We start from the raw sequence: 19512 nt of genomic DNA, 5'->3' as shown, positions 1-19512 counted from the left end.
GTGTGTTTCTCTAGAACCTGGCGTGGGTGAAATCATACAACATATGCTTTGAACTGGAGGACTGCAACGAGATCTTCATCCAGCTTTTCAAAACACTCTTTTCTGTCATCAAGTAAGGCAATTGTTATTTGCTGCTGTGTTCTTTTGTGTGAAATCTCTCTATATTTTATAATCAGGGTTAGGGAGTAACGAAATAAAAGTAACTAAAGCCGGTTTTACCTAGAGATCACACTATAGGGCCATAACCAAGTCCCCCCTTTATACGACCCCTGCATTTTTACACAGAATCAAACAATGGAGGCCTCGTGCCACGCAATCAAAAGAGCCATGACAGGCGTGACATTAAACACATGCTCACGTGCCTCTTGCGTGACATATAATATACACGGCAGCAGAGCTCTATAAACAATAACAAAACCATGTCAGTGGTAGTCATTAATCTTCTCTCTTATATGACAACTGATCTTGTTCTCTGCTCGGAGGATAAGGAGCTCCTGAATCTCATTGTTATACTAGTTTGGGGACATTTACAGCCGCTGTTTTTCTTCTTTTTATTAGCCGCCATGCTATCAGCTGCTATGTAAATCTCCCACGGTGGGTCGCACACATAAACACCTCATCAAAACGTCATGCTCGTGCCACCCACATTCACATCTTTTCTACTACACATTTTACACAGATTTTGTTTTGGTGCTGTTACTACCTCAGTTTCCAGCTCAGAGGCGAGACCACTCTGTCCTCCCTTTCTGCGATTGCACATTATATACACAACAACGGGGAGGTATAACAGCGTAATAATTCCTGCCTTGAACAGGCGGTGCAAATGCCGCTTAAGTCACGTATTTCAAGTACAAATAATAAACTTTATACACTTACAGTTATAGTTTTAATGATTGGTATTCTTTTTTTTCCTTTTTTAAAGGCTCAGCCAAATGAGTGTATGAGTGATAGTGAGTGGCATTCTGAATACAGATACTGTCTTTAAAAATCAATTACTTGAAGGAATGACTTTATTTGTTTTGTTTTATTTGCTCAAACACCGTGCTCTGACTGAATGCGCTGCATGTCAGTGTCAGTTTGATTGCACTGTCTCTCTGTTGGAATATTCCAACTGCCAACAAGCAATGCAGTGCTGCTGTTTTGAGCTGAACTTTCGTCCGATGCCTTGTGTCTATTTATTCCTATGGTTCGCATTGAAAGCTCCATAATGGACAAAGATCAGTGTGTTCATGTAGTTGAAATGAGGAGTTATCTGCACAACACCTCATTTATCTGCGAAAACCTAAATAAGGTGGCAGCTGGCTGGAGGGAAATCACAAGGGGGCTGAAAGTATCTGCTAAATGACCATTACTAATAACAATAACAACCTATTTGCTGTTGGTATGTCACTTCCAGTAAATATTACAATAACAGAAGCATTTTCAATAGATTCAGTGTGGGCAGAGACCTACATTTGCTCGCTGTTAGGACACAGTATAAACTTCATATGAGGCACGAATTTCTTAAGAACAGATTTTTTATAAAGAGTGTGCTGTGCACCTGCATAACAGAGTAGATGCACGGAGAGGACAGTGTGATGTTTTGTGCGCATGAAAAATATTACATCCAGATAAATGAGCTTAGCGAGATGATTTTGAAGTATTCAGAATGTGTGACTTGGTTTGAGTAATCTAAATAAATACATTACAAATTACATTTTAGGGCATGCATGTAGTGATCTGTAGTGAAATACACTTCAAATGTAGCCCTCCAAACACTGTAATAACATTGTTTTTCCTTTTTATATTTCAGCGCATCCTTCTGAAAGCGCTTAAATCTGTTATGTCGCGTATAGATGAGCTTCAATTTTACTTTCGGCTTAACACGTTTTGCTTACTTAAAAACATGCTGACTGATAGAGGTCTAGGTCTATATTCAGTCTTGTTTCTGTTTTTCTTTCATTTTTGTGCCTTGCTCCACAGTAACAGCCATAACCAGAAGGTGCAGATGCATATGATGGACCTGATGAGCTCCATCATAATGGAGGGTGACGGAGTCACGCAGGAGCTGCTGGATACCATCCTCATTAACCTCATCCCTGCACACAAGGTGGGACACACATTCATATGCGTTAAGTTATTGTGTGTTTGTATTAATTTCGTAGGTTCATAAATTGAATTTAACTTAATGTTTATTTAAAAGGGACAAAGCATTTTAATGAACAGAAGTATAACATAGAAATGTTAACATAATACATTTACAGCCATAGTCCTTTGGCAGGTAACAGACAATAGAAATATCAAAAAAGAAAGAAAGACAACATTAAAGAAAAGGGGGGGGGGGCACTAAAGATCACCAGATGTAATTATACATTATCAATTCATAATTATCATGATACTTTAAATGATCAGATATAATCATGCAAGTGTGTTGTCTTTTCTGTAATAAAATGTGGATGTTTTATTTTATATATGTATAATAGGTTAAAACAAAACAGTGGATACAAATCAAATCAGATCATGAAATTACCATTTGCAGCACAAACACTGAAATTACTCTGGTTACATTGTGAGATATGAGCAGAACATTATCATTCTTTGGCATTTCTTCACACCCTCTTTGCTTCTTAGAAATGGAATCCTTTTCTGAGCACCCTTATCACTCTAAACTTGAACTGTGTCTCTTTTTTCCTTTATCTTGTTTCCTTCCCATTAAAACAATTTATTTTATTCTATTTTAGTGTAATTTTAGCTTATTTATTTGTGCACCAATTATCAGTTGATTTACAGTGTTTACAGTCTTGCACTGAATTACTAAGTGGTAGATGTGTGAAACACAGTTTCGTTTTTATGTTAAGCATAAAAATGACAAATTCGGGGCGCCTGGTTGCTCAGTGGATGGAGCGGCACCATATACAGGCGTTGTATCCTCGCCGCAGCGGCCGCAGGTTAAATTCCGACCTCGGCCGTTTGCTGCATGTCGCCCCCCTCTTTGTCTCCCCCTTTCTCGCTCACACTATCCAGTCAAATAAAGGCCATAAAAGCCCTCAAAAAATAATCTTTAAAAATGACAAATAAAAGGAATCTGAAAATCTCTTAATCGGTGGACAATAGCAACAATGAGCCTTGCATTCAGTGAATGTTTGAGTGAAATCTTCATTGACACTTAAACTAACTAATCAGTTTTAATCTTTCCTCTGAACAGAATCTGAATAAGCAGGCGTACGATCTTGCCAAGACTCTGCTGAAGAAGACCGTCCAGACCATCGAGACGTGCATCGCAAACGTGAGTAGCAGCATCACTCATTCGTTTCCAGTTTGTGTTTTTCTTTTCTTCACTCTCGTCTTCAGACTCTGTCGACGTAAACTGCCGTCTGTATCCAGAGTACATGCTGTTTGATTATGTAGTTATCTCATGCTGTGTTTTTTTTCTTCCTTAGTTCTTCAATCAGGTTTTAGTGATGGGCAAGTCATCAGTCAGCGACCTATCAGAGCACGTCTTTGACCTCATCCAGGAACTGTTTGCCATCGACCCTATGCTGCTTACCTCTGTCATGCCACAGCTGGAGTTTAAACTTAAGGTTAATACAACACACACACACACACACACGTCTTACTCAAAAGATTACCATTAATCACACAACAGGTAGTTTTAAAAGTATGAGTGATGTAATTTTGTGTCGTCATCGTTGAACCATTTGTGGAGAAGTATTAATGATTAATGGACAAACTGACATGTTAAAGTTCAAGCAGTCTGTGTTTGGGGCCTTTTAAGCTGGTTTAACCTCTCAGTGGTGTCAGATAATACCCGTCTTGTGTTATTATGGTAAAGCGACCTTTAGCCAGGCAACCCAGAACATCTATTTTTAAGAGTGACAAATGTTTTTTTAGACTCACAGATTTGTGGCACAATAAATGCATTCATTAGTTATACCTGGATATCTTCAGAGGGGAAGCTGGAGCCGATCTTAACTGACACTGGATGTGAAGCGGGTGCACTCTTGATAGCTATTTAATCACAAAGCCGAAACATGGAGACAAAAAAATGTTAATATGTGTCAATTTGAATGTTGTTTTCTCTGATTCTGTTGAAGCTTCCCAGCTATGTGTGCAAACATGCTAGAGAGTTGTGCAAGTTCTCGATCAGAGCACAATTTTAACAGTGTCTCACTGTTTTGTTTGCTTTAGGGGAGTGAGCAGGAGTAAATAAACTGAGTTTGAAAAAGAGCCAAAAAAAAGGCAGCTTCTGTTTCTATGTTTGTTTGTTTTTTGCAGAGCAATGATGGCGAGGAGCGTCTCGCTGTTGTTCGGTTGCTGGCAAAGTTATTTGGGGCCAAAGACTCAGAGCTGGCTTCACAGAACAGACCACTGTGGCAGTGCTTTTTAGGACGGTGAGTTACATCAACACTACGCAGAAACACTAGGCAGACACACACACACACACACACACACACACACACACACACATATACATTAAGTGATTATTTAAAGAGATCCAGTTCCATCAAAAGGGAGTCTTTAAAAAAAGTGATAAAATTTGTTATAGAATACAAAGTGGAAATTTCTATTCATGGATAAAAAGGTTTTTGTAAAGAAGTACCTCCTTGATAGCAGTTCAAGATCTGATAAACTCATGAAGCCACAGTAGGAATTCCCCCCCATTCAGATAGAAAAATGATAAAATTAGTCTGATTTTTATACCATTAAGTGGTTGAGGCAAAAAAGGAAAGCTGATAATTGATCAGGATTGGTTGAGGCAAATAGTTGGATGAAAAGTTGTCTGAATTGACAGCAAATATTGAAGGAGAACAGTATGCAAATGAACCCTAGTCTTCCTGGTAGAGCTGTTACTAACAATTGTTTTTCATTTGGCAGGTTTTCATTAAAACCTTTAATAGAAATTAAAGACATCAAATTGCATAAGTTGACTACCTGCTTTCTCTCAGTGTGTAATTTATTTAATTTTGTCATCTAATAACCGCTGTTTTCCTCCAGGTTCAATGACATCCACGTTCCAGTCAGGCTAGAGTGTGTGAAGTTTGCCAGCCACTGCCTCATGAACCACCCAGACCTGGCCAGAGACCTGACAGGTGTGTCTGCGCTTTCCTGTCTCGCTGTGTCTTCTTCCCTCTACTCTTTAATTCAGTGCTTTCACATTTAACTCTGAACAAAAAAAATGTATTTACACATGTTTGTCTTTATTCACAAACAGAGTATTTGAAGGTACGCTCTCACGACCCAGAGGAAGCCATCCGTCACGATGTTATTGTCACCATCATCAACGCCGGGAAGAAAGACCTCAACTTGGTTAATGACCAGCTGCTGGGCTTCGTACGAGAACGGACCTTAGACAAGAGGGTGAGACAACTCTGCACTCACAGGTGGTGCATCAGTGGAGCAGATGTTGTGATAGCCATGAGGGAGATGAGTTAGATGGCATTTTGGGTAGTCTTGGAAGCAGGTGGATTTACTGATTTAAATTTCACATTGGAGCCCTTTACATCATTTATTCATATTGTTATAGCAACTATAACTACATTTTTTTCATTCAGTAGTTCCTAACTTTGGAGGCATCTCACCCACAATAACATTTAGATTTGTTTAGTTTTTGGGTTTTTTTGCTAAAAACAGAGCCTCATCCCCACTGTACCACTCAACAAAGAGAGTAACATCGGTCACACAGAAGATCACAAGTACATAGAAAAAAATTCAATGTGACAGTGATAATAGGTAAGACACAAAATTAAACAAGTAAGAATTCCAAAATTTCCTAAATTTAACAAACAAAACAAAACACAAAGCAAAAAAGACAAGAAACAACAAAAATAACAATTTCAAGAAAGAGTTACAAAACAGGGGGGTCAGTATTGCAAAACTGCAGTATCAATTTCAATGTTTTGTTTTATGCATAGGTTAAAAAAAAGTTGCCATGCAGCATAAAATCTCTACTCTTGCAGAGTGGTAAATTTTCTCCAAAGTCAGGTGGTTTAAAGGGCTTTAATCCATAGCTTAAAAGTTGTTTTTTTTTTGTTTATGACATAACTGTACAAGAATTTCTCTCTACACCAGGTTGCTTTTTTTTTCTTTTTAATACCTCCATAATTTTACATTTGCTTTCTTCTTCTTAATGAAGTTCTGTCTTCTGGATCTGTTTTTTCCTCCCTCTGCTGCCTCCCCCTGCAGTGGCGTGTGCGTAAAGAAGCCATGATGGGCCTGGCTCAGCTTTATAAGAAATACTGTCTGCACCACGAGGCCGGCAAAGAGTCCGCCCTGAAGATCAGCTGGATCAAAGACAAACTGCTGCACATCTACTATCAGAACAGCATCGACGACAAGTGAGCATAAACACGCATATGTAAATACTTGAATGTTGAAAAGAACATCATTTTAGCCCTATTTAGCATTACTTAAGGGTGCACTGCAGTGAGACACGGCATAAACGTTTCGAGAAACCACTAACTAGTCTTCAGAAAGCTGAAGGTACTTTGTGTCTGTTGTATAATACGTTTCTTTGATGCTTTTGTGAGACTTCCACTGAAGTTAGGGAATATGCTGAATGGTAAGACTAGTGATACTTCTCTGGTCTAGACTAGTTTATTTGTACAGATCATTTTTTCTCACTTTCACATCATTCACATAAACTTTCCCCCGTTTGTTCAGGTTATTAGTAGAGAAGATCTTTGCTCAGTACATGGTCCCTCACAGTCTCGACACAGAGGAGAAGATGAAGTGTCTGTACTACCTGTACGCCTGCCTGGACACCAACGCTGTCAAGTCAGTAAAAACACCTTGTTAGAAAATATAAAACTGCACAATATCAAGCATAAACAGCATGAAAACAGACAACACACCAACAGTTCAAGAGATTCACATCAACGGGGCAATATATTTATCGTCGTCTATTTTCTCACTTCTCACCCGAGTCTTCTCTCTCTGTGTATTGTTTCCTCTCAGGGCTCTGAATGAGATGTGGAAATGTCAGAACATGCTCCGAGGACTCGTCAAAGAGCTGCTGGATCTCCACAAGCTGCCAGTGGTGCGTTGACACACACATTTACACACACGACTGTCCATCTCTTACATGTTTTTGATGCGACATATCTGACATGTTTCCCTGTCTCACCCCTGCCAGTCGGAGGCCAACAACACAGCCATGTTTGGGAAGCTCATGAGTATTGCCAGTAAGTGTGAAACTTGCTTTATTTATTTATTTTTACTTTTTTTTACCTCTTGAATCTTTTTATTTTATTTGTAGTTTTATTGCTTTCATTGCTTCTGTTGTGGTTGTTTTTGCACTATTTTTTTGTATTATTTAATATTGACATTTCCCATCCTGCATCTTGCATTATTTGTCCTCTGGTTTTAATTTGATCCTAGCTCTACCCTAGATTTGTCTCGCTTGTGTTTAGTAGGACTGTTTGGCTTTCCGTCGTTGTATCGCCATCTTCACTTTGTAAACTCTGGTTTTTAAGGTTTCATATAAAGTTATTATTATATTACTTTCAGTGTACATACTCTGCCATTTCTTCAAAATGGTAGACGTTAATTACGCTTTACGTCAGTGACATTATAATTTGTCTTTTCTTTCTGTTCACAGAGAATCTGCCAGACGCTGGAAAGGCCCAGGACTTCATGAAGAAGTTCAACCAGGTTCTCGGTGAGGACGAGAAGCTCCGAGTCCAGCTGGAGATGCTCATCAGCCCCACCTGCTCCTGCAAACAGGCTGAGATCTGTGTGGTGAGACAAACACGCATCCTATTATGTGTCTTCAAGTCCTTAAACTCTTAAAATGTCTTTAATTACATCTTTGTCAAAAAAAGGCCTTAAAAGTCATTAATAATCTTCAGTTTGAATTTGTGAGACCTCAAGCATTATCTAATTTAATGTATCTTATTATGTAGTTACCTCTTTTTGTCACGCTGAGTCAAGCTGCAGGGGACTACTACTCACCTCTGTTCTTACCTGCAATGCTCAATTAAGAAAAGAAAAAAAAAACTTAAATTTGGTTAAAAATTATCTTTAACTTCTTAAAAAACACAAGACTTGAGTGTCTTACAGCTGTATGCATTCTGCTTTAGCTTTACTGTCTCACAGACAGTCTGCCAGGCTCATTCTCTCTCTTTTACTTTAACAAAGACAACAGTGCTGTGAGTTTGTTTTTTAACTTTTATTTACAGGAGCCGGGTTTCCATTAACCCTTAAATTGCACAAATTGAAAATGTGAAAATAAAATACGCCTAATAGAAACATATCCATTTTGAAAAAAATGCTCATTTATCCCAAAAAAGTTTTTCCACTTGCATGAGGTGGTATTTCAGGCGATTCTAAAAAGCCAATTTTTCAGAACTGCAATGGAAATACTTCACACAGATTTCTATAGGTCACATGAATAACAACAAAGAGTCCCATGACATTCAGGCATAATGCACCAGGCGCTATACAAGGTGTTATTCCATCACATAATACTTTATGTTGAGCAGATCATCCGGAAGTTTTGAATCCACAATTCCTCTGTGAAATCGTGGACTTTCACCTCCCAGAAATCCCTCATTGCCTTTCCATTATTGCACATATAACACGCCTGTGTTGCCCTGGATTGGAAATAACGATGGCTAGTGTGGTGGCTGCAATAGAAATAAAGCTGCTAATGTTTTAAACATCCATCATGCTTCTTTGAATGTTATCAACAGCGGAGAAGTCGCAGAACAATGCTTACATTTTTGGCAAATCTGTAATGGAAACCCGCCTAATGTAGCTTTATATCCCCGAAGACGTGGTTTTTTTTTCAGTGATGTTTTAGAGACAGAAGGAAATTGTGGCAGTTACTGATAATGCTATATTTTACATATATTGTCAAGGTGCAGTCACATAATGAAGTCTATATTGTAGTAGCAGGGAGTGTTTTTAATCTCCATAATGATAATCAGCTATCACATTATTTTTAAAGACCTGTTAAGATGATCAGTGTTTGATTTTAAGAAGTCAAGAAGTCAAACTCTGGAATATGAAACTGTAATCTGAGCACACATTCAGGGTTAAACAATGAAGGTACTGTAGGTAGGCTGTCCTAGATTTCGAAACACAAACCTCAGAATAAATGCACACACAGAAAAATGAAATCCATGAATGCTGGTGTTTACGGTGTGCTGTTTGTACTGCGTGTAGAGGGAGATCACTCGGAAGTTGACGTTCCCCAAGCAGCCCACCAACCCTTTCCTGGAGATGGTCAAGTTCCTGCTGGAGCGCATCGCCCCCGTCCACATCGACTCAGAGGCCATCAGGTCAGAATCTGTCCTGACGTGTTCAGCACACTAAGTGTTTATAGTTCAGTTTTATTCTCTTAAATTTCACAACCGACCGAAAATATAAGCGTATGTTTAGGTCTTAAATATTGATACCAATAAAATAAAAATAGATTTGAAATATATTTTGTTTCAAAATAAAAGAGATAAAACTGGATTTTTTTTTTTTTTTAATCCTTTCCATCAGATTGAGGCTTCTTTTTGCGCAGTAAACAAAAAAAAAAGAAGCAGAGCAGCTCTCTGCCTCAGTGATAGGGAGCTTCATGTTACCCTGTGTCTGTGTCATTGTGTAATACCAGTAACAGGCTGTTCTCATTCACTGAGACACCTAGTGGTGGAGAGGTGTACCTGCAGGCCTGAGGCAGAGAACAGGTTTAACCCTTTCTGCTTTATGGAAAAACACCAAAAAAGAGGAAACACATACACTGAATCACTTCTCGTGCCTTAATTTAGGCTGCAATGTTGTCCAAAAGTGTCAGATTTGTTATGTAACACATACTAAGATTGTTTTGATAAAGAGATAGTAATTTCGTTTTTCTTTCAGTGCTCTGGTGAAGCTGCTGAACAAGTCCATCGAGGGCACAGCTGACGACGATGAGGAGGGCGTGACCCCAGATACCGCCATCCGTTCTGGACTGGAGCTACTCAAGGTACAGAGCATGAGTAAAGCACACTGTGATAATAGAAGTTAATACCCTGAATGTATAAAGTGTGTGATCAGTAGCACACTAATACTGAAACACAGTTCACTTGTATCCATTGGCCAGTTCAAATCTCTGATCACCAATAATTCTGTCACAATCTGCAGCTGTCTTCAATTAGTTTTTTTTCCTATTTTTTCTAATCTCATTTCAATTGTTTTAATTTATTTTAACTATATTGTTTTAATTACTTAGAATTGGTTGGATTATTTTGTATTACTCTTCTCATTGTGCACTTTAACTTTTTTTGTGTGTGTGATGTATTTTTCTTGACCAAATGAATGCTGTGCATACTGTGAATGCTGGATTGTGCTTTTTCTGTTGGCAACATATTAATGTTGGAATGTTTGTCATTTCTACTCTTTTTCACTTCTTTCAGGTCCTGTCGTTCACCCACCCCACGGCGTTCCACTCAGCAGAAACCTACGAGTCTCTGCTGCAGTGTTTGAAGATGGAAGATGAAAAAGTGGCAGAGGCAGCCATTCAGATATTCAGAAACACAGGACAGAAGATCGAGACAGAGCTACAACAGATAAGATCGTAAGATAGAAATGACATCATACCTAAAAGCGCAGATGATATATTTAAACAAAAAAAAAATCACACTTACTGGTCCACATCTGGATTGAATGAAAGAAATGATCTGCTCACTGGTAATCATCCAAATATGTATTATGTTTCCATTAGGACTCTGATTCCCATCCTTCATCAGAAAGCAAAGCGGGGAACACCTCATCAGGCCAAGCAGGCCGTCCACTGTATCCACGCCATTTTTAACAACAAGGAAGTGCAGCTGGCCCAGATTTTTGAGGTAGGGAAACATCTCTTAAATGACTGATTTGAAGGGATTCATTTTGTAAACAAATAGACGATAATGTTTTAATTTAACTGCATATTACATCATTTTCTTGTCTCCTGTTTATCCATCCTGTATGTCTTTTTTTTGTCAGCTGACATTTATGCATTTTTCCTGCAGCCTCTGTCACGTAGTCTGAATGCAGATGTCCCAGAGCAACTCATCACTCCACTCGTCTCCCTGGGCCACATCTCCATGCTGGCCCCAGATCAGTTTGCTTCACCAATGAAGTCCATTGTAGCCAACTTCATTGTCAAGGACTTGCTCATGAATGACAGGGTGCGTGGAGATCAAACATGTGCATTAAAACAGATAGCTGGACACAGAATTGCACACTTTTTTAAAAATGTTATGGATATCTGTTTTTAAAGTACAACTTTCAACCAATAAGTAAAGAGTATGAATGTGACTTTTATGTGCTTTTAAATCTCCAGTCGGTGGGGAACAAGAACGGGAAGCTGTGGACCACTGATGAGGAAGTTTCACCTGAGGTCCTGGCTAAGGTAAGAGGCAAACACATCTGTGGCCCTTATTTCAATTCTAGTCCAATTTGATTTGTCATTTGAGGCTTACATATATATGATCTTCTGTTTTGTGTCTTGTTTGATGTTTTTGTAGTAATTAAAATAAAAATCAAGTTGTAAAGATTCAGGGATGTCACTTTTAGCCTCATTTTCACCGCACAAAAAAACAACGATAAGCAATTTGGTTTGATTTCTTTCAAAAACATGGGGGAAAAAGCGATGACCAACTCGGCAAGAAATGTCCCACAAATTGCAAATAGCAAAAGGTGATAAAGAAAGTTATTTTTATAAAGGGGAGGGGTTGGGAAATTATTAAACCTGATGAAAAACGAGGGGAAAAAGTATACTTATATGTTTTAAACATTTTCTGCACTTTTGGGGCAATTTTTTGTTTTTTTGTAATTCAAATTTATTTTATTTCTTGTTTAGTTTCAGGTAATTTTTGTACACATTTTTTTTACTAATTTCTTGCCTTTTTTGGGGCCATGTCTTGTTAAGTTGCATACCTTCCATACCTTCTCCCAAGTTCGAAAGAGATACTGATTATGTAAGAGATACAAAGAGACGTAGCCACCGTTGAGTTTCAAAGACCTCTGTCCATGCTGCTTTCAGTCTTCTTTTTACTGTTTACTTGTTCTCCAGCCAGTCTGTAAAGTGGAACGGATATACCCAAAAAAAGAACAAAAAACACACACACACACACACACACAGAAAGACATACTCGTGCTGCAGAGCCATGTACACGACTCTGCTCTAATGGCAGTGGGAAAGCAGTCTATGGCCTCTTTTTTGTGTTTGAAAAACCTGCGTGCATGAGCAAATTTTGGTGGAAAAAGCATATTTGTCTAAATATTCATGCTCCTCCTGTTTCCCCAGGTGCAGGCCATCAAGCTGCTGGTGCGTTGGTTACTAGGAATGAAGAACAACCAATCCAAGTCGGCAAACTCCACCTTGCGCCTGCTGTCAGCCATGCTGGTCAGCGAGGGAGACCTCACAGAGCAGAAGAAGATCAGGTAGCTTAAATATCACAGTGGAGCTTTTTAAAGCATTAAGGTCTAGTGAGGGAAAATTCTTTATTTTAGATTTGGGCAATAGATTTATCAGTTGTAAACCGATTTAAATGTTTTCGTCTCACGTTATCCTTCTTCCCCTTTTTGTTATTTCTCCGTCCTCACAGTAAATCAGACATGTCTCGTCTGAGGCTGGCTGCAGGTGGAGCAATTATGAAGCTGGCCCAGGAGCCCTGTTACCATGACATCATCACACCTGAACAGTTTCAGCTCTGCGGCCTCGTTATCAACGTCAGTCTCTCTTTTACATCACTTTCTTAAAATGCCTTTTGAACAGGAGACACTTTGACATGTCACAGTAGGAGAAGCACAGGTATAAATTATCAAATGAGCGATTGTCTGAATTCCATTGAGCTGCTTTGTCTTGGTACTGTAAGTACTGAGTCAGTGTCAGAATGAAGCCATTATTAATGTCATTTTGCTTTTCTTTGATTGACAAGTCAAAAGATCTGCTGTCAGAAAGGCCCTTTGTAATTTGCACCATGAACTATAGGCTATATGTACGCAATGACAACATTATTATTTTTACATCTTACTAGAATTAGTCACAATTTATTATATGACTGAAAGAAAAAATTCTCATTAGCTGATAATAATGTTAATAGTGTATAGTGTAGTGTCTGTTGATGTTCTTAACCCCTTAGGGCCCACCTTAATATTACACACCCTCATATTGCTCTGCGCACAAAATGTGCTTTTCAAAATCAAGCTTTAAAAATATATATATATATATAATAATTTTCTACTGTCATTGTGTTAATTTTTTTAACCAACATTAGTCCTAATCATAGATAGCAAATATTAATGTTGAGAATTTTAACCCTCCAATTACCAGGTTTTTGCCATGATGCCACCATGTTTTAAATGAGAAAAACACAACAAAAACATTTTCAGTATACTACATGCTGAGCATATTTTTGCATATTATCACAGCCTGGGATATGTCAATGATTAACAGCAACTTTGATTGTGACAGTTAACCAATTGGAAGTAGCATGTGTTTCAGCCTTAAAGCAAATATGGTTAAAAAAAAAAAAGACATTATCGGGTGGAAAATAGTAAAAATGATAAATTCCAAGGCAAAAGCCCAGAATTACACCCAGACATAATACAGTGCATGCTTTTATGCTTTGATGGCTGTTGGAAGTGCAGTTTGGATGGGTTTCAATGGCGCATTTTTTGGCACCAAAATTTATGCCATATGCCTGAACACTACATCATCATCTACAACCAAAGTTATCAGAAAATGAAGAATGAAAAGCGTGTAAAATGCACCAAACAGTCCCTAAGGGTTAACCTGACTGATTAACTTGTCTGATTGAGTGAGTAGAGTTTGACTGAAGTGTTCTCCCTTCATCGCACAGGACGAGTGCTACCAGGTCCGTCAGATCTTTGCTCAGAAGTTGCACCTGGCTCTCGTCAAAGTGCTGCTGCCCCTGGAGTACCTCGCCGTGTTCGCCCTGTGTGCCAAGGACCCGGTGAAGGAGCGCCGCGCACACGCCCGACAGTGCCTCCTCAAAAACATCTCCGTCCGCAGAGAGTACATCAAGCAAAACCCACTTGCTCAGGGTCAGTGTTCAACCTGTGGATGTTTGCACACCGAGACTTTATGTTTCACAGCTGCTGTTGTCACTTTGGAGAACATAACTTCTCAATGTGGGCTTTATTAAACAGTAATTTAGACTCTGAAAGACAACAAAAGCCAAGTTTCTGCCCGCATTCAGGAGAAGCAGAAGGCAACCTTTGCAAAAGAAGAGAAAACATGTTGAAAATATGGCTTTTAAGTTCATGTCATATCTGGATTTTGATTTTCTTCTCATAACTCAGCACAGAGAGGATGTATTTTTAAGTCTTCAGTAGAGCAGAAGATAGACTGAAGTTTAACCCTTTGAAACCTAGATTGACATGACTTTTCTCTTGCTGCATCCAGACGCCTTTTACAAGCATTGAGTAAAAACCAAGTCATAAGTAAATAATAGTATTAGTAAGTAGTGATAGTAAAATATAAACTTTTGCACACTCAGAAATTTGGCAAGAAGTGTCCCACAAATTGCATGAAATTGGTAATGTCGATTCTTTTTTTTAAAAGCTAAGGAAAAAATTCCCAGAGAAATATGTATTATTGTAGTTATCATAATAAGATATTTAAAATTATTCTACAGAATTAGTATAATTTTTAAGCAGTTTTTTCAGGTCATTCAGTATTTCTTCTCTTTTTTTTTCTTTTTTTAAAACTTTTTTTGTGTTTGTTTTGTTTTGTTTTTTATAGTAATCTTGTACTTTTTCTAAATCTGTTTCCACTTAGTTTTTTCTCACATTTTATTTTTTTTATCATTATACACAATTTTGCATCTCAGCCAAATGGAAACGCCTTTTTTTGTGCAAAATTTTTTATTGTTTTGTGATATTATGCGACATCTGATTTTATTTATTTTATTAATATTATTTTATTGTATAGATGCATGAACATTTACAGACATTATAATGATTTATTCTTTATCTTTCTACAGAAAAACTCGTCTCCCTCCTTCCTGAGTATGTCGTCCCCTATATGATCCACCTGCTGGCTCACGATCCAGACTTCACAAAACCACATGAATATGAACAGCTCAAAGACATCAAAGAGTGAGTGAAGGCGCACAGTGTTTTGCTTATAAATCATGAACTATCTCTAAAATTTGATGGTATCAGCTGCGAATATGTGTTTACATTTTCTTTCTTTTCTAATATGACTTATGATGCTAAAAAAGATCCAGGTGCTGAAGATAGAAGCTGTGACATGTTTATTGTACCTCTGTGTGTAGGTGCCTGTGGTTCATGCTGGAAGTGCTGATGACCAAGAATGAGAACAACAGTCATGCCTTTTTAAGGAAGATGGTAGAGAACATCAAACAGACAAAGGATGCACAGTGTCCTGATGATGCAAAAGCCAATGAGGTGAACACACACACACACACACACACACACACACACACACACACACACACACACACACACACACGTGCTTACTCAATATGGCAAACAAACAAACAACAGAAAAGCATTAGAAACAGTAGCCGAGCGTTTTATCCTACTATCATTACTCGAAACAAAAACTTTTTTTTCGTTGTTCTTAAGCATGCAGCTTTAGGAAAACAGCTGGTGTCCATAATGTTTTAGAATTATTGAAATGATTATGGAGAATTGATGTCCAATGGGAGGCAGTCTGTGTAACGAAGGCAAAAAACAATAAGCTTAGAACTCTTTGGCTCCTTGGGACAAGTCACTCATCCTCATCGAACACTCCTAACAGTGTGTGTCATGTTGTCATGGTTGCAGAAGCTGTATATTGTCTGTGATGTCGCTCTCTTCGTGATCGCCAACAAGAGCACTGCGTGTCACCTGGACTTCCCTAAAGACCCCGTCCTACCCGCCAAGTTCTTCCTCGTCCAGGATAAGGCAATGCACACACACACACACACACACACACACACACACACACACACACACACACACACACGAGCAGATATTTAATTTATCCTTATGGGTTTAAAAAAAATGATTTCAGACATCATAAGTGAAACTTGTAAATACATCTTCTCCTCTCCGCTATTCTTCTTAAGAATATCTCATCCACTCAGTGCTAGATAAATCAACAAAGTCACAAGCTTTGTTGTGCAGCTGTTCATGCTAATCAAAGCCTTTTTGCTCTTATTTCTTTAAACAGGATTTCAAAAATGATAAGGAGTATCTGACGACAGAGATGAGACAAATGCTGCTCACTGGAAAGGTAAAAGCGAAACACTTGATGCGTTCATGACCTCAGTCAGTATGGAGCGCCACTCAATGTTGCTCCTGTTTACTGTGTAACAAACATCACATGTTGTAATGCTCGACATGTCAGTGAGTGAAGTTTAAGGCTGCATCCAGCATTTAGGAGCCTTAGAGCAAAAATGATCCCCGTCCATAAGAGCGTTTTAGCACTGCTGCAACTCTAATCTCCATCCATAGTACTTAAACTTTAATTTCATATCACAAAATGACTCAAACTATCGTATATCATTTTGCCACCTTTTGAGATATGATTTATGTATTTGTATTTTTTTGTAATGTGTATGTATATATATATTTCATTATTATTTATTTATTTATTTTAAGTAGCCTAAGCTAACTGAACCTGGTGCATCAGTACCGCTAATAATAAGCTGACAGATGCATATCAGAAATCAGAAATTCAGATAGCACTGTCACTGAGTCTGTGCCCAGACTGCCACCACCACTTCAAGATGCTTTATTAGCCAGGTGAGCAGACTCGGGTATGAGCATCAATATCACATCCTGTGGATTTCCGCAGAAAATCCAGCCTGCTCTCATGACGTAAATCAGACATTTGGCTGTTATAGTTGGTGGAGAAAGTTGCTTAAGGGCTCTATTTTCATGTTGTGCTATAATCTATGGACCCATTGGCATACAAAACAAGAAATAAAACATTCAAATTCTGCAGAATCTTTAACATAAGTAAAAGCAGTAATACCATACTAAATGTACTAATTAAATGTACAAAATTATTGGCATTAAAATATACTATAAGTATTAAAAGTAAACATATATATTATGCAAAATGGCCCATTTCAGAATAATATGTTTTATATTATTGCAATTTAAGATGTCAAAAAATGTTTGTGGAATTAAAAGTGTAGTATTTCCATGTGAGATTAAGTAAAATAGAAGCATAAAGTAGCTGAAAGTGGAAATACAATTTGGAGGTACTTTAAAGAGGTGAGATTTCTAGAAAGTTATCAAAACTAAGTAAAGTACTTGAGTAAATGTGCTTTGTTACTTTCAGCGCTGCATGGTTGTAGCCGTTGTGCTAGCTATGTTAGGAGTTAGTCGAGCATTATGTTTGACTTTATAGTTGATTGAATATGTTTTGATGATTTTTAAATGTAATTGTTCATTATTTGGTGTCATATAATGGTTTGCATGCCTGTACATTGAACTCTTAATTCCTGAGTACTTGTACACACAACATTAATGTCTGAACTATCAAATGTTATCGGTATAATACTGTGAACTACACCCTCTGCAGCCTAAACCAGCTCCAGTGTTGGGAGCTGTGAACAAGCCTCTGACGGTACCAGGGAGGAGGATCTTCACCAAGACCACCACAGTCTCAGACACAACCAGTAACACCAGCACCAACTCCTCCCCACTGAGCTCCTCAACTGTCAACAAGAACAGGTACACACACACACACACACACACACACACACACACAATGGCACATCATCACAAATAATGCTTACTGCAACTTTTTAAACATGTCTTGTAGTAACAGCAATGCTGCAACCGAGTCATCAGAGAGCCGAGCGCAGGAAAACAACGAGAACCCCGTCATTAAAAACGAAGAAGTGAAGAAGGTAAGCTCAGCCGGATGTCGCACAGAATCATGTTTTATAACAAGATTCAATAACAAAAAAAAAACAAACAACATCACACACTGAAGCTGTACAGTCTTCTACAATCTCTGATAACTTTCTAGAATTCTCACACCTTTAATCGATTTTCAAATGCCTTCAAAATTTAGCAACGGATATTTTATGCAGACTCATCAGCAGGCAAAGTAATGGTAAAAACTGCAGGGGCACAGCAAGCTGCAACTGTAAAACCACGCATCATGAGACCTCCTTATCAGCTTTTTCCATAACAGACTCTAAATGTGGAACAACCAAAAATAAAATCAGCACAAGATATTAAGATTTTGAACAAAAGTGTTGGCTGAAGCATAGAAAGAGATGTGAGCATTTTGAACTATTTTATGATAATAATAATTTATAATGTCTTATAGTTGAGTGTTGCAAGTGTATGTAACCTGATATTGGTATCTTTTTTTTTACTGCACCTGAATGTTGTAATTCTGTGTAATCTTGATGTAAATATTTACCTTTTGTTCTTTTTACCTTAACTATAATTGTATGCAAACTATTGTATGTAACCTTTGTGTCTTTTTTTTCTTTTTCTTTACTCAAAGCCTAATTAGGGACAGGAGTTTGAAATAGCAACAGTTATGGTCTATATGTGAAACATCAGTCACTGCAGCTCCTGACCGAGCTCCCCTCACTGTCCACCTCACTGTCCCCCTCAGGAGGAGCCAAATCAGAATGTGACCCCCGACGCTGAGACAGAAGCGCCCGTCAAACGGCGCGGCCGTCCACCCAAAACAGCTGCTGCTGCTCCTGCAGCGGCTGAAAAAGAGGGCGCGGCGGCACCGACGGGAGGTGGAGCCGGCAGAGGCAGGAAGAGAGCAGCCGACCCCAACTCGGCAGATTCAATCAACATCAAGATGTCAAAACAGCAGCAGCAGAATGACGAAGGGACAAAGAGACAGATTGACCTACAGAGGTGAGTCTCGTCAGCGGGATCTATTAAAAAAGATGTGTTGCTAAAAAAACAAGCAGGACACAGGCTTTCAGACAGAATTTACTTTGGAAGTGTATCTTATCCTAGCTTTGACAAAAACAGTGATGAAAAAGGAAAGTGACAGAAAAAAGGCTCGGCAGTTTGTCTTACTGAAATCTAATGAACCTAATCCTGAGACTGCACAGAAATCTTTCAGATGTCAACTTTTTTTCCCTCCTCGGGTGATCTTTTGTGAGCAGACAGAATGAAAAAATGAGAAAGCGAGAGCCTGCAGAGGAGACAGGGAGAGCCGCAGGGACAGTCGTCGTCCCTCTGGACAGTGAGGGCGACACAGAGATAGAGCTGGAGTCCAGCCCAGAGGGCGTTATGTGTGACAGGACGGACAGACAGAGACCCCCCCTCACAGGAGAGCAGAGCAGCTGTGCAGCCTGGTCCCACACATGTAGCCAGGGAGACACCAAGTCTGCGAGGAAGGGAGGTACCAAGGAGGGGAGACCCTTCTGGCAAGCAGTGAGAGTCCAACATGAGCTGGCAGTGAGTTGGTTTAGTCCAGGATGTCTCTAAAACAGTGTGTCTGCTACAGGATCATATCAGAATGAACAGGTCTCACACCTCGTCTGGATTTTGAAAAATAGTTTAAGGAGCAGTGTGAAGGATCGGGATTATTGGCAGAGGTCTCAT

The 19512-nt window shown here is 38.8% G+C and overlaps 1 protein-coding gene across 3 annotated transcripts in view; it reads left to right on the top strand.

The window, feature by feature from the left end:
• The window catches only part of pds5a (PDS5 cohesin associated factor A), a 31268-nt gene that overhangs the window by 9583 nt on the left and 2173 nt on the right, over positions 1-19512 (top strand). For 2 of the 3 annotated variants that reach the window (XM_042484932.2, XM_042484933.2), the window contains exons 5-32: positions 15-112; positions 1963-2089; positions 3185-3265; positions 3420-3560; positions 4255-4370; positions 4975-5069; positions 5192-5337; positions 6163-6314; positions 6640-6753; positions 6934-7015; positions 7112-7160; positions 7577-7716; positions 9145-9260; positions 9826-9931; positions 10362-10522; positions 10670-10793; positions 10959-11117; positions 11273-11341; positions 12239-12375; positions 12540-12663; positions 13797-14001; positions 14943-15057; positions 15237-15369; positions 15751-15870; positions 16139-16201; positions 17501-17652; positions 17744-17831; positions 18557-18813. In XM_042484932.2, coding sequence (XP_042340866.1) covers positions 15-112; positions 1963-2089; positions 3185-3265; positions 3420-3560; positions 4255-4370; positions 4975-5069; positions 5192-5337; positions 6163-6314; positions 6640-6753; positions 6934-7015; positions 7112-7160; positions 7577-7716; positions 9145-9260; positions 9826-9931; positions 10362-10522; positions 10670-10793; positions 10959-11117; positions 11273-11341; positions 12239-12375; positions 12540-12663; positions 13797-14001; positions 14943-15057; positions 15237-15369; positions 15751-15870; positions 16139-16201; positions 17501-17652; positions 17744-17831; positions 18557-18813 — 3470 coding nt within the window. Of the gene's footprint in view, positions 1-14; positions 113-1962; positions 2090-3184; positions 3266-3419; positions 3561-4254; positions 4371-4974; positions 5070-5191; positions 5338-6162; positions 6315-6639; positions 6754-6933; positions 7016-7111; positions 7161-7576; positions 7717-9144; positions 9261-9825; positions 9932-10361; positions 10523-10669; positions 10794-10958; positions 11118-11272; positions 11342-12238; positions 12376-12539; positions 12664-13796; positions 14002-14942; positions 15058-15236; positions 15370-15750; positions 15871-16138; positions 16202-17500; positions 17653-17743; positions 17832-18556; positions 18818-19512 lie in introns of those variants that run through there. The other variant, XM_088075395.1, reaches the window with a different exon arrangement.

This window comes from Plectropomus leopardus, chromosome 3, assembly GCF_026936395.1.
Source record: "Plectropomus leopardus strain MGB_pleo_1.0 chromosome 3, ASM2693639v1, whole genome shotgun sequence".
In the NCBI taxonomy this organism is placed as follows: Eukaryota; Metazoa; Chordata; class Actinopteri; order Perciformes; family Serranidae; genus Plectropomus; species Plectropomus leopardus.
Note: the sequence above shows the minus strand (reverse complement) of the source record. Positions and strands in the feature narration are given on the sequence as shown.